This window comes from Aquila chrysaetos, chromosome 4, assembly GCF_900496995.4.
Source record: "Aquila chrysaetos chrysaetos chromosome 4, bAquChr1.4, whole genome shotgun sequence".
In the NCBI taxonomy this organism is placed as follows: domain Eukaryota; kingdom Metazoa; phylum Chordata; class Aves; order Accipitriformes; family Accipitridae; genus Aquila; species Aquila chrysaetos.
This window is the reverse complement of record NC_044007.1, coordinates 22,030,152-22,043,059: the sequence shown is the minus strand read 5'-3', so window position 1 is coordinate 22,043,059 and position 12,908 is coordinate 22,030,152. Positions and strand designations below refer to the sequence as shown.

Here is a 12,908-nt window from a genome sequence, read left to right as displayed (position 1 = left end):
CGTAAGGAGTTTTAGTACTCTCTGGCCCATAGTGCTGATAGCATTTATATTTTCGATCAAGTATTTTATTGTGGTTTTAATATAAAAAGTTTGTGGAATAAATTGCTGATGTTGCAGTCCTCGTTCCTATAAATACAGGATTTAAAGTTCAATTATAAGACTTAAAAATGTAGCTAGATGAAATAAAGTCGGAATTCTAGATTTGAGCTCTATACGCATGGTAATGTAGAAAACATCTCTTCTTTCTTTTTTATTTTTATCAGCCTGTATTTTGCTGATGGGTTAAAAGTAATTTAGTGACTTTGAATACAGGTGTGGATTGGTGTGATTTCTAGTATTTTCTTCTTTAGTCAATGATATGCAAACTCTCAGAAAAGATTTCTGTTGCTGTCATTTTCCTTTTTCATTTAATTCAAGCTCTCTTTTAATTTATTTTGGTTGTGATGCTTTTCTAATTTATTTTTTAATCTTGAGTATCCATGTCTTTATTAGAGATTCATGGTATTGTAAACGTAATACTGTGGTTAACACAAATACTGCGGTTAACACACATACTGCATTCACATATCATGATTATGGCTGAAATATAAACATCTGACAGTAGACTCATACTGGCTGTCTTTATCTGTCAGCACATACTTTTTATTGTCGGCCATTTTCTTAGTTTTTATGTAAGCTCCTATTGCTAATCATATATCTAGAAAGCAGAGGTTAAATACATTATACAATGTTGTTAAAGTACCTTGTAATTTTACAATGAATCTTAAAGAGAAAGTAAAAAAATAAAATCATCAGTCTATTTTGGCTCTGAATATTCATCAGTTACTGGAGTTTATTGGAAAAAAAAAGGATTTTCAATAGCAGAAAATTACATTTTTAAATTTAAAAAAAAATACTGTGTAACACAGTCTTGAGTTTTACAGTATATGAGTTAAATATTCTTTTGCAAAAAAGCAAATATTTTCCAGAAAAAAATAATTTTATCAAACACATATAAATCAAATATACATCAAAAGGTATATCAAAAGATTTCTATCAAAGCCAGATTCAATTATGTGATTGTAACCATTCCCTTAATAATCACATTTTAAAATCACCTGAGTGCTGTTTTGACCAACTTCCAGCCAGAGTAATCACTGCAATTTATCTTAAATCCTTTCAGCCTTTTTGTAGTAGAAGATATTTTCCTTTCAGAACTGCTTTGTATAGACATGTGAATTACTAAACTGTTAGTCTATTTTGTTTCAGAGTGGCTATCTTTTCATAGTAAATTCAATTATTTCTGTTTACAGTTCTTATCTGAATTTAAGCTGTAAAGAAGTTCCAAGATGCTATTGAACTGAGTAACAATTAATGTATAAAATAGTGTGACTGTGCTTGAATTAATTATCTAAGATGTGCTGAAACTGATGTTATGCTGATAATAAATGAGAAAATCAATGGAAAACAAGAAAGAAAATTAACCGGGAAATATGTACTAAATATCTGGGTGCCAAAGTGTGACATTCAAAAATAGAGAATATATGAACTTAATTGAATTGCTGCAACAGTCAGAGAGCTGCAAGAAATGAGAATAATCATCTATGATAAGATGTATCACACCAGGCTGCAGTCTGTGCCACTTAATTCTCAGCCGGGCAGAATAGGCACAAAAAGGACATTATTCACGTTTGACAGATAACAAGGGTAGAGCAGTGGTTCCGGCTAGATGGAAACATGTTTGCTAGATCAATTTGCTAGGCTGTTGACCTTGAAAAAACAGGGAAAGGGTGGCACGCAGATAGAAAGGATAGACCTGAAGTCCCAGTGCAGTGCTTGCATGAAGCCTGCTTGAACGTGTAGGATTCAAAATGAAGAAGCAGGACCTTTGTCTGCTTCACAGCGGGTGGTTCAGGGGCCACCGAGCACTGTTGGACGCTACGAGAGGCAGGAGACCAGCCCAGCTCTCCGGTGCTGCAGCAGCCTGGGAAGGTGCTCCTGGGACGGCCAGCGAGAGCCGCTCCCCACGGTTCTGCTGGGCATGACTTAGAGGGAGGATTCGCCCAGAGCTTACTGTCATCATCTGTAATTCTGACTCTAACGATGAGGCCTGTGAAGTGGTTTTAGCAGTGTGGCTGTTTTCTTCAGTTCGGTCTCTGGGAGTGCTTCTCTTGATTAAACGGGTTGATTTTCTTTGATAGCAGCCACAAAGTTATCAGTGGAAATTTTGCCAGTTTATCATCCTTTTCCCAAACAACAGATTTGTGGTTCTGAGGAATTTTTGCCATCTGTCATGCAAGAAAAAAGCTATGTCTCTCAATCAGATTTCCCCAAGGTATTGCATTTTTTTGATTCTTTTTTTTTTAAGTATCTTAACTACATCATCTCTTGCAGTTAATTTTAGTGAATGTAATGGTGTCTTCAAGCATCTGTATTGCAAGTAGTATATACGAAGGATTTGGATGGATATGTAACACATCACCATTATTCTGTAGAAGCTGGTTCTGCGTGATGGAGCTAAGCAAAGTAGGGTCAGGGCCTTGGAGTCTCAGCATAGAGAGGGCTTTCTTTTGTAAAGCCTTAATGCCTTCAGCAACACTTCTAGTGAGACTGTTACTAAAACATGACATTACCTCTGTGGCCCTTCTAACCTATGGTATTTCTGACTGTCATTTGTTGGAAGTAAAGTCTTTGCTTACAACAATTATTATTGATTTAGTGTTAGGCAATACAATATTTTCTTCAGTAATACATCAGAAGGAGTATTATCCTCCTCCTGCAGATGGAAATCATTGTTTTACCAGAGTTTTCACTGACAGTCTGGAATCAGCTAATAATAACAAGAAATAACAAGAAAAAAAATAAAAACAGTCCTGAAAATCTAATCCTTACTTCTGAACAGAGTAATAATGTACCCCAAAGGTGTTCATTTTTATAATACAAAAAGTAGAATAGTTAAATTATTGCAGCAAACTTATTCTACTACTAGTAATCCAAGATAGGAGAAAATGAATTTTTAGCAAAATTACCAAATAAATTAAGGTCTGCATAAACAAAACCTCTCTTTTTTTTCCCCCATAAAAGAGCATCTTGTCCAAAATCTTTGCCTTGAATATATAGAGATTTTTCGTCTAATAACCTTAAGTACCATGCTGAAAAGAAGTTTGGAAATTGTGTTTCTTCCAGAGTCAGTTTATGCTGAGGAAAAAAATTCATCTATCATACAACCAGTTTTGTCATGAAGTTCAACTTGTGTTATCACAGTAAAATTTATCTGATATATCTTTTTTCTTTAAACTATGTAAAATGTTTAAAAGATGTTATATCATTTTCCCCATATAGAGTGTCTTAGATCCATTAAATTTCAGAGAACCAGGATGCATCATCCTGTTTCTGTTCTCTATCAAGTGACACATGCCATCAGGTAAAAAACAATTCTAGTGATTTGCATACTTCTGCAGTTTAATCTGAAGCAACTAGCTAATTAATAATATCTGCATTTTATGTAGTTTGAATATGATTTTCTAAAAACAAAATTCAAAACACTGTGACATAGTTTTCTGTATCTAAGAGACGATAATGCAAATTCACTTCTGGTAAACAGGCTGACTTTCAGTTTCAAGAATTGTAAAGAAGTAACTTGGGTGTTTTTTAGGAGGCAGTTAGAAATGTTTCCTTTCCCAATTCTAAACTAGTTTCTAGTCACATAAATTTAGGAAATGCTATGCTAATGATATGCTAAGGAAACATCTGTAAAATGAAAATAACTTCAAGGGTTCTCATAATTCATAGACATTAAAGAGTTTTTGACCCCGGAATAGTTCCAATATAGATACCTGTCTTGTGAAATGATCTAAATTTCTCATACAGTTTCAATTGAATTGTTTTTTGTTTCTTTTCTGGAAATATTACATATTATTATCCTACTGTTAAAGTGTTCTATGTGATAAAATTGAAGTTGTAAGTAATGTTAATAGGTGTTGCATATTTTCTGTAAAAGTGAATTCAAATTAACCTTACAAGCAAGCAAAAAGTTAAATTATTATAGTATTCACAATGCGGTATGACAGACATAAGTAATACATGTTTTCTAATTAGTCCCTCTTTGAGAACTGAAGCACAATGACTAAAGAGCAAAAGAAAGAGTTCAGTTTCTCTATTCCCTAGGAGCAGTTTGCATGCTCAGAATCTCCTTGCAGCCTTTTTTCCCCTGGTTGCAATGTAACAAGGGTAAAGCTGCTGAGGAAATACATTTTAGGGAAAGGTACTGTGTTCTAAACAGTTTAACTTGCCTATGGAGGGATAAGGAGATGGTGGTATCTACATCTTGCAGATTTGTTTCCCAAATTTGTAGACAAATTATCAGCTGAGGTCATATATTTCTTATTGTACAGGGATTTTCCAAGATGTATCCTAATAATCAGTGAAAACAAGAGATTAAGAAAAAGAATTATGGGACCTTCCGTCAAATCATGGAGGCTACCCACTGATGTCTATGGATTTAAGGACTTATAAAGTGGAATCATACAAAGATATATTTATATCCTTAGGCACTTCTGCTTACAGGTATAAGCACTCACCAGATGTCCCATGTGTCAATCCAGCTGTTCTCTTTAGCATGAATTCCTTTGAAAGTGCTGTGTCCTAGGACAAATTCAGTGAAAGTCATATTTAAATGTTACATAGGGAAAGTAGGATTAAGGGGGAAGTTCATATCTCTGTTCTCAAACCATCAGGTATGCTAAAATACTTAACAGGCTTTTGGGGTGAAATAAAGTGTAAAGAAACATAAATTCTGTGATAAGAAAAGATGGTTGCCTTTCCATCTCTTTTTATTTGTTTTTGGTTTTATGATCCAAGGACTAAAACAAATTATGAAAATGTAGTTTAAAATCCAGGTTAAATGAGGACTCCTTAAAATGCATATTGTTTGACTTCCTAGCTTGTGTTTGCAAAGTAACGTCTCAAAGAAGCCCAAATTAGGTAGAACAATCAGAGGCAAAAGAGGATTTCTTAAAACCGAAATCCTGCCTCGTTATTCTCTTTGAAAAATAAGCTGCTGCCTGGGTGGCAGGACTGCATGAAGTGCAAGAGGTTTTGAGTGCAGTAGTGATAGAAATGGCACGTGAACAGCTTGAGGAACCGAAGCAAATACAGGAAGCACACTTTGATTCTGTTTATCCAATGTAAGTAGGATTCACTAGAGATAGAAGACTAAACTAGACCAGAAACAGAACTAAGAGTTATCACTGAAACTGAACCCATTGAACAAGTGAGTTAACTGTAGGCAGGCTCACCAATTTGTCCTAACAAACATGCTGGAGTTCACCAGGAGATAAAGCACTGGACATACCGTTAAATGCAGTTGCACAGTAGATTGTGAAGCCCTGGACACCTGCATTTTTGTAATCGCCCTGACTTGAACAGCTCAGATTTTTTACAGTGAGCAGCGTCCATGATGGTGCATCTTCAGGAGACTTGGCACAGTGTTCTGGAATGCTAAAGGATTGCTGATCTCTATTTTAAATAGATATTCTTCCTTCTGTATAAGACAGTCAAGAAGTTAATCTGTGGCAATTAAAAAGACGCTAATGAGTTTGAGAAGATTTACATCAAGAGTTTATTACCCACCATCACAAAGCCAGACTGTGGACCTGTTTCTCTAAAGTGAAACTTGGTGACTGACTCCGCCCTGTTTTAAATAGCAGTTAAAAATCAGGAGAAGGTCAGCAGTATGAAGGGGAATTTAGACAGCAAACGTTTCAAATAAATCTTAGAAAGAACTTTGTTTTATTTTCCGTTTTGCCTGCTTTCCTGAGTTACTTTCATGTTAGAAAAAGGGGACTCATGGACATCCTCCTACCCTTAATTCTCATTAAAGGGTTCTTCTTTTGAAGCTCTTGCTTCATATTATGTAGACTCATATTTCTTCAAGATCTTTGCTTTTGTTCAAAAATTGTTGGGAATATTCTGGCTACATGAAAGCATTCCATGGTTCACCTATAACTTATTAAGGCATGTTTGAATCATCAGATCTTGTAACAAGGTGAAGTCAATCCACAGGACACACGAGATTTTCTATTCATTCCAATTTATATAGTCAATTACAGTTGTTTCACCCTAGCTGTATGCTATACCTGGATCTCTCTTCTTAGCCAGGGCTAAGAAAGCAGGATCCAAGAATTAGGAATGAAAAGGAGGAATACAGGATAGGATCCCGGACTAAAAAGCAGAAAGCAGGATCAGCAGCCAAGAATTAGTCTGAGCTAGAACTGGTTGCAGCTCCATATTGAGAAGCCCAAGGCAACTGTGCAGCTTATTATATACCTAATACCAGAGCAGTGCAAGAATTAATGTCCCTGGTCAGTCCTTAAATCTCCCAAGGGACTGATGGATGCTATGTGCAGCTGATAGCTAAAGCAGGGCTGGCAAAGTCTGACCTGGCTAGCTGTACCTCAGTTGCCTTGATGGAGCCTGACAGGAGTGACAAATGTAAGCACAGATTATTGAGTTGGCTAAGTATGAATTACATGCAAGGGCAGATTCATCATAGCCTTCATCTTGGGTTTGGAAGCTACAGATTAAACATATATTCTCTCTATGTATTCATTTGTATATGGTATTCTGTAAAAAGAACTTAGAATCTTTTGCTTTATATAAATGTAATGCTGTTGTTATAAATATTAGTAAGTATTTGGTTTTATTTTTAATGGCAGACTTCATTAGGCAGCCATTTAAAAAGGTTTTAGGAAGAATCAAACAATCCAATAACATTCATTCAAATGATGTGTGGTAACTAAACTTTGCAATGCCTTTAGAGGCTGTGAACTTGCACGAAAAGCTACAGTTGGAATTACAGAACATTTCATACAATTGCTGTGCTCTGGCTGCTTGAGAGCTTTTGTCAGCAGGGCAAAGAACTATTGAAACAGTCCAGAATGGTTCTTTAATCTTCTTCTAGGAGCACAATGGACAATTGTCTGAAACATCTTCCCAACATTTTGATCAGTAAAAACATTGACCAGATTTGCATGTTCCTATGTAAATGCTAGCAAATAAAAACTGATGAGTAGACTATAAAACAGAAGAAAAAAAGATAATAAAATAGAAAGACGGTTGGAAATCACTGACAATTTCAATTGCCTCGACAACTGCATGACTGTATAGTCCAAGATGGAAGCGTGGTAACAATAGATTAAAGCAATATAAAACACTTTAAGACTCCCTTTGAATTAGAAGTTCCAAAACAGTTTCTTTAGAGAAATAAGTATCAGAGCAGTTGTAGCTCCATGTGGCTTGTCAGTCGTACAGTGGTAGTTCACAAAGAGGTCAAAATGTTTGCAGAAGTTGTATTAGAAAGCAAAGCAGGTATTTGTTTTTCAGCTTTAATAATCTTGAATTCGCTACTACAGAAAAGTAATCTATTGCAGCTACAAGATATTGGCACAAACACCTAACTGCCACTTTGTTAGGGTCTCCAGCTGATTATTTTACTAATGCAGGGGAAAGGGCTTTTAGAAACTTTAAAACTTGTTTGATAGAATTTGTAATAATGAAATTTATCCCATTCTTCAACACAGCAAAATATGACAAAATCAGCTTACTATTAAAAATACAAAAGTGACTTTTAATCAACCCCTCTGCTTGCAGCAGACTTTCTGTTGTTGGAACAGCTTGAAGAGGCTGGCTACTCTTACTGCTTTATGGGTCGTAAAGTCCAGAATGCTGCCTATGTTATATGAGTCTCGACTGGGTTGGAAATGAAAATTTAACCTTATTCCAATAAAAGAGGCATATAATTCCAGCATGGGGAAGAGTCAGGAGATACTTTTCCTACTGCTGTGGCTGTTATTTAAAAAAGAAAAAAGAAAAAAATTAAAAGGAAACAGTATTTAATTAACCTACGTAGTAGGCAAGTGCACTTCACCACAGCCTGGACCTCCTGATTGTCCAAACCGGGGCAGCTCTCAGTGCACATGAGGCTCCCTTACTGTCCTTGTGCCCATATGTTCTTCTGTGGGAAACTGGAGCATACAGGGTAGTTGCTGGATCTGATGATCCAAACATGTGGCCATGCCACCGCCAGGATCCAGCCCCGGGGGCTGCAGTTCCCCAGCAATGTGCATTCAGACAGTGCAGGCTCCTACAGCACGGTACGTAGGGACAGCAGTGGGGAGGGATGGGAAATGGTAGCAGTGTTTCAAGTATAATGGGTGGATGGCACTTGGTTAATAATGACCTTTTCAGTCTAATAGTTGGCCTTATCATACAGTTGGTGACATTTAGAAAAAAAAAAAGTGAAATTTGGAGGAAGGAAACAAGGAGGTATATGAAATATATGATGATGTAATCCTTGGGGCAACTTTAGCCACACAAAAACTGAAGAAAGAATAGTACAAAATCATGCAAAAATGGTTCATTTTACAGTCAGAGTGTATGACATGAAAGAACTAATACTTTTATAAAATCAATATTCGCACAGTGGAAGTGCCATTTTACTGTTGAGGCAGAGAGCAAAGGAGAACTTGAGAAACTGCCTTATATAGAATTGCAATTTAAGAAAAAAATGTAAAATTGAAATGCCAGCATGGCTTCTGTCAGACAAGCAGTATGTTTCCTTTTGTATTCTGTGCTGCAGTTACTGAAACACTAACATGCAATACACTCACTATTATAATCCATTTCCTAAACAAAATTAAGTCAGATATAAATTCAAAAGTAGACCTTAGCAGCAGAATAAAGAGCAATTTGGAGTGGAGTTAATGGATGAATATGAGGTGTCTGAGCTTTGTCCAGCAAGAAAGACAATTTAGGTTCAGTTTCTAGATGTTACTTTGGTAGGCAGCTAGCAGATGCTGAGACTGTAACTCAGACAATGTGCAAATAAAACTTTTAAAAACAAATATTGTATATTAAGACATTCAGATTTAATGAAAGGATCCATTAACTTTCCCAATTTGAAATCTAAAACATCCTGAAATAGTAAAGGTCAAATAATATTTCTGTGCCATCTGACCAAATTGAAAACATTTGATGGGAAGTACCATTACATACAGCTGAGAAAAAAGAGACAAGGTAATGATCTGATGATCTTTTTTCACATTATATTTCTGAAATGATTTACCTTTAAGTTGCTTTTCTTGCCATAGCAATTATCAATCTTCACCATATATCACTAGATTATTACTATTGCATTAGCTTTAAAAAAAAATACAGTAAGGTTGTTTTATTTATGAAAATGTCGATTTGTTATATACAGCACTTTGCTATGAAAAATGTATTTTAAGAACCGATGTTCTCCAGGTGTGGAAATGAAACAGACAAAATCAAAACCATAGGTTTTTGAAACTTTCAGTTTGCTGCAGAATGATTCTTTAGAATAACTTTGTGCAGTGCTGATACCCTTTGCTGCTTCATGTTGCTTGCAAGTATTTAATTTAGAAGGGCTCATTTCCATGACTGCTTGGCAAGCTCAGTGTGGGATCTGCAGGTTGAGGTCTGTTATTCTATGAGTCACCACAAGTAATTACCTATCCCCTAATTGGAATGTAATTAACAATTCCATCATTTGTTACGTCTGACACTACGGTCTATCTTATTTTCCCAAAGGATAGCCACATTAGGTCTGTAACGCTAGCAGTGTGTCTACCCTGAGGTCACTAGCCACTGTCAACACGACAGCTGTTCCCATAGGCACACACAGCTCGGCTGTACGTTAGCTCTGTCGGGAGCCAGTAGCAGCGTAGCCTTGGCAGCACAGGGTTCGCACAGCAAGTACATCTGCTTGGGAGCCTCGGCAAATACTGAAGGCCTGAGGGCAGCTCTGCGTTGCCTTTTCTGTAGTGCGTGGTGGTAGCCCAGTACACCAGGCTGTACTTCCCAGTCTTGGTAGTTTTAGGCTAAATCAACACGAATTGCACTCATAACTTGGTCTTCAATGCAGAACTATTCTAGGGAGGGTTAGGTGGGTGGAACTGAATAGATGGGACTCAATATATACACATTTCACCAGACATAGTTGTTTTTTTCTTCTCCAAAGGGCTAAGTAGTTGCTCTTTTAAAAGGAGTTGCTGAAAAAGAACAATCCTTTTATTCTGGTATAATGTTCTATTATCTCTGCTGATCAGGACAGCTGTTTAATCATTGTTTTTATGTTCCCAAATGAATATATCAATAATAATACGTACTGTCTTCTTCATCAAGCAAAGATATTAAAGGCATCAATAAAAACAGTCAGTAAATATTACAACATTTAAACGTAATCACAGAGGCACTGTGTGAGTTTATGTCTGGCTAAGTGCACTCTCACACTTAAAGGCTGGGGAGGGCTCGAGTGGTTTGTCAATGGACACAAATACTGTAAATTAGTACAGATCAGGAAGCCAGCTGCAGCATGTGCAACCATTTTATGTAAGCGTGCAGTTCAGGTTGTGCTTGGTCACTGTCTGCAACATGTGTACAGCGTAACCTGCATGAGCATTTTTTCTTTTTATTTCATTTCTGTGTCTTAAAACAGGCAAAATAACTTACTACTTCTAAGTGTAAAATTCATTTATGGTAAATAAGCACTCAAATGCTATTCTGAAATGCTATTTAGACACTGCACAGTCTTTCAGAATATTTCCCAGTGTAACATTCCTTGCAAGAGAACAGAAGGAAATGATCTGTGTACTTCATGAAAGACAGTTATTCTAAAACTATAAAAAATGGACAAATTTGATAGCCAAACCTGGACACCCTTCTCTTCTGCAGGACTACACAGATCTGCCACTTTACATTGTGAATTATTTTCTCCAGGTGGATGAGCCCAATGTTGCTACCCCCAAGAGTTCAACAAGCCACTGATGTATTATGCAGATTATTTCCCCCCATTGTTCTCTTTCAGTCCTGTCTGTGCTGCTCTTTACATCTTTCCATACTGTCTTCTTTCCATGGCAGCCAAACAACTAGCTGGTGATCATTGACAATTCATCTTGCAGTACTATTTTTCTGGAAAGATTATCAATAGTAACTCATCAGATTTCTGTATACACAGAAATGTCTGTGTATGAAGAGGAGAGGGAAAAATATCTTTCTGCTATTCATTATAGCTGCACGTAGTGCAATGCAGAGTGGCACAGACTTAGCATTAATTTAGAGCTAACTTGTGTAACAAGAAAAAAATAGCCATAATATTTTGTTCAGATCTAACTTGAATACCTCTGCAAAACATTGCTTTATATTATATGGCCACCAGTCACCTGCCAGTTCCATGTTTGGAATATACTGTTAAAAAGTTCAAATACTATTGTAATTTTTTAGTTTCTGAGGTATTTGTACACTGTCAGTACAAATTATCTCTAGTCCTGTCCCATTCTTTCAGACTTCTCAGCCCAGCAGTTCAGCAACACGCATGGTTTGTTTGCACAGCTACATCACTTTGTCCTCTGGTTTGATAATCTCATCTATCTATTTACTTAAAAAAAAAAAATAAATCAACATTTGTCAACTAGAAGTTCTTGTAAATAGGCTAGGCCCCAAAAGAGACACGTATTTTATAGATAGCATGAAGCACATTCTGTCTTTTGTTCAATTTTTCATGAGCTCAGTAATCATGGGCAAGTCATTAAGTCTCTCTGCTTTGCTTTGTGCACTGGTGAAAGAGTTGCGGTAAGAATATTCTGTGATGGTTTAGATGTCTTTGCTAAGGTTTGTGAAACCTTTGGAAGAGCTGAAAGTTTTGTACAAGTCACTCTATGGAAGAAGCTGAGGAGCCAATAACTTGAATGGGCTAGCAAAGCAGAGTAAAATTAATAGAAACCAAGATATAACTTGTACTCTGTATCAGTTAAAAACTTCATTATAAAAATTCAGGCAGTCTGGTGACAAAGGCAGTTTAGATAGCATCAGGGACCAGCTCCATAGCTGATTCATGGTAATATGTCACTGACAACATCTGTATCCTTGTCCCTTTCCTCTTACAGTATCGGTCAGGACGGGATCCTCAGCGAGGCTCAGACAATGTTTCCAATAAGTCTTCAGACAGCGATGTCAGTGATGTCTCCGCTGTGTCACGGACAAGCAGTGCTTCACGTTTCAGCAGCACAAGCTACATGTCCGTCCAGTCAGAGCGTCCAAGAGGAAACAAGAAAATAAGGTGAGTGCGAGGAGCTGTAGTGCCAGCCATAGCTGTGTAATTTAAGTAACTGAACATTTGTCAATATTTCTGTTTGAAATTAATGTTTTGCCTAGGTCGAAATTTGCAGGGAAATTGCAAAATACTGGTTCAAGTGTCTTCTTCATCTAATGCTTTTTGAAGTCTTAATGGTATTTGTTTTTAGCCAAGTTTTGTCATCTTGGGTTATACTAACATACCCTAAAATAACAAACATGTGCTGTCAGCAAGCATTAGATACACTTAGATTTGTACTGTCTGAAAACCATTTAGTAAAATAATGTAGCTGAAAAGACAGTTTAACTTGAAAATTTGTGCCAGCAATGTCACAGGCATCTTAATTTCCTTTTAAATTAGAGCTGCTGAACTTTTATAGAAGTCTTATTTAATACTTACACAGACCAATTCAATTTATTTAATATTTACACTAGTCCAACTTAACTGTAAGCGTACAACCATTGAAGTACTCTTCAACAAGATGTACGCAGTATATCTGTGAGCAAAACACAACATCGACTTTGCCTGCGCCCTGTGCACACTCAGAGGAGCTCTACCTGTAGAAGGAATGAAAGATTGTTTTTCTTGGAAGGTGTAACCCATCTGCATCTCTCAGCAAAATTCAATGGCAGCCTATATTAATTCTCAGAAAATTGTCCTCTTGAGAGAAATCGTGTGTTTGAAAAGATTGTTTAAACTTATATGAGCATTGTTAGGGCCACATTGTTTCTGTCATACAGTTTTGTATACATTTCTAAATGTGATGTATTGCCATGCA

General features: G+C 36.6%; 1 protein-coding gene across 50 annotated transcripts in view; it reads left to right on the top strand.

The window, feature by feature from the left end:
• Positions 1–12,908, top strand: part of RIMS2 (regulating synaptic membrane exocytosis 2) — a 486,153-nt gene that overhangs the window by 397,192 nt on the left and 76,053 nt on the right. For all 50 annotated transcript variants that reach the window (XM_030011022.2, XM_030011023.2, XM_030011017.2 and 47 more), the window contains one exon: positions 11,943–12,115. In XM_030011022.2, the coding sequence (XP_029866882.1) occupies positions 11,943–12,115 (173 nt within the window). The remainder of the gene's footprint in view (positions 1–11,942; positions 12,116–12,908) is intronic.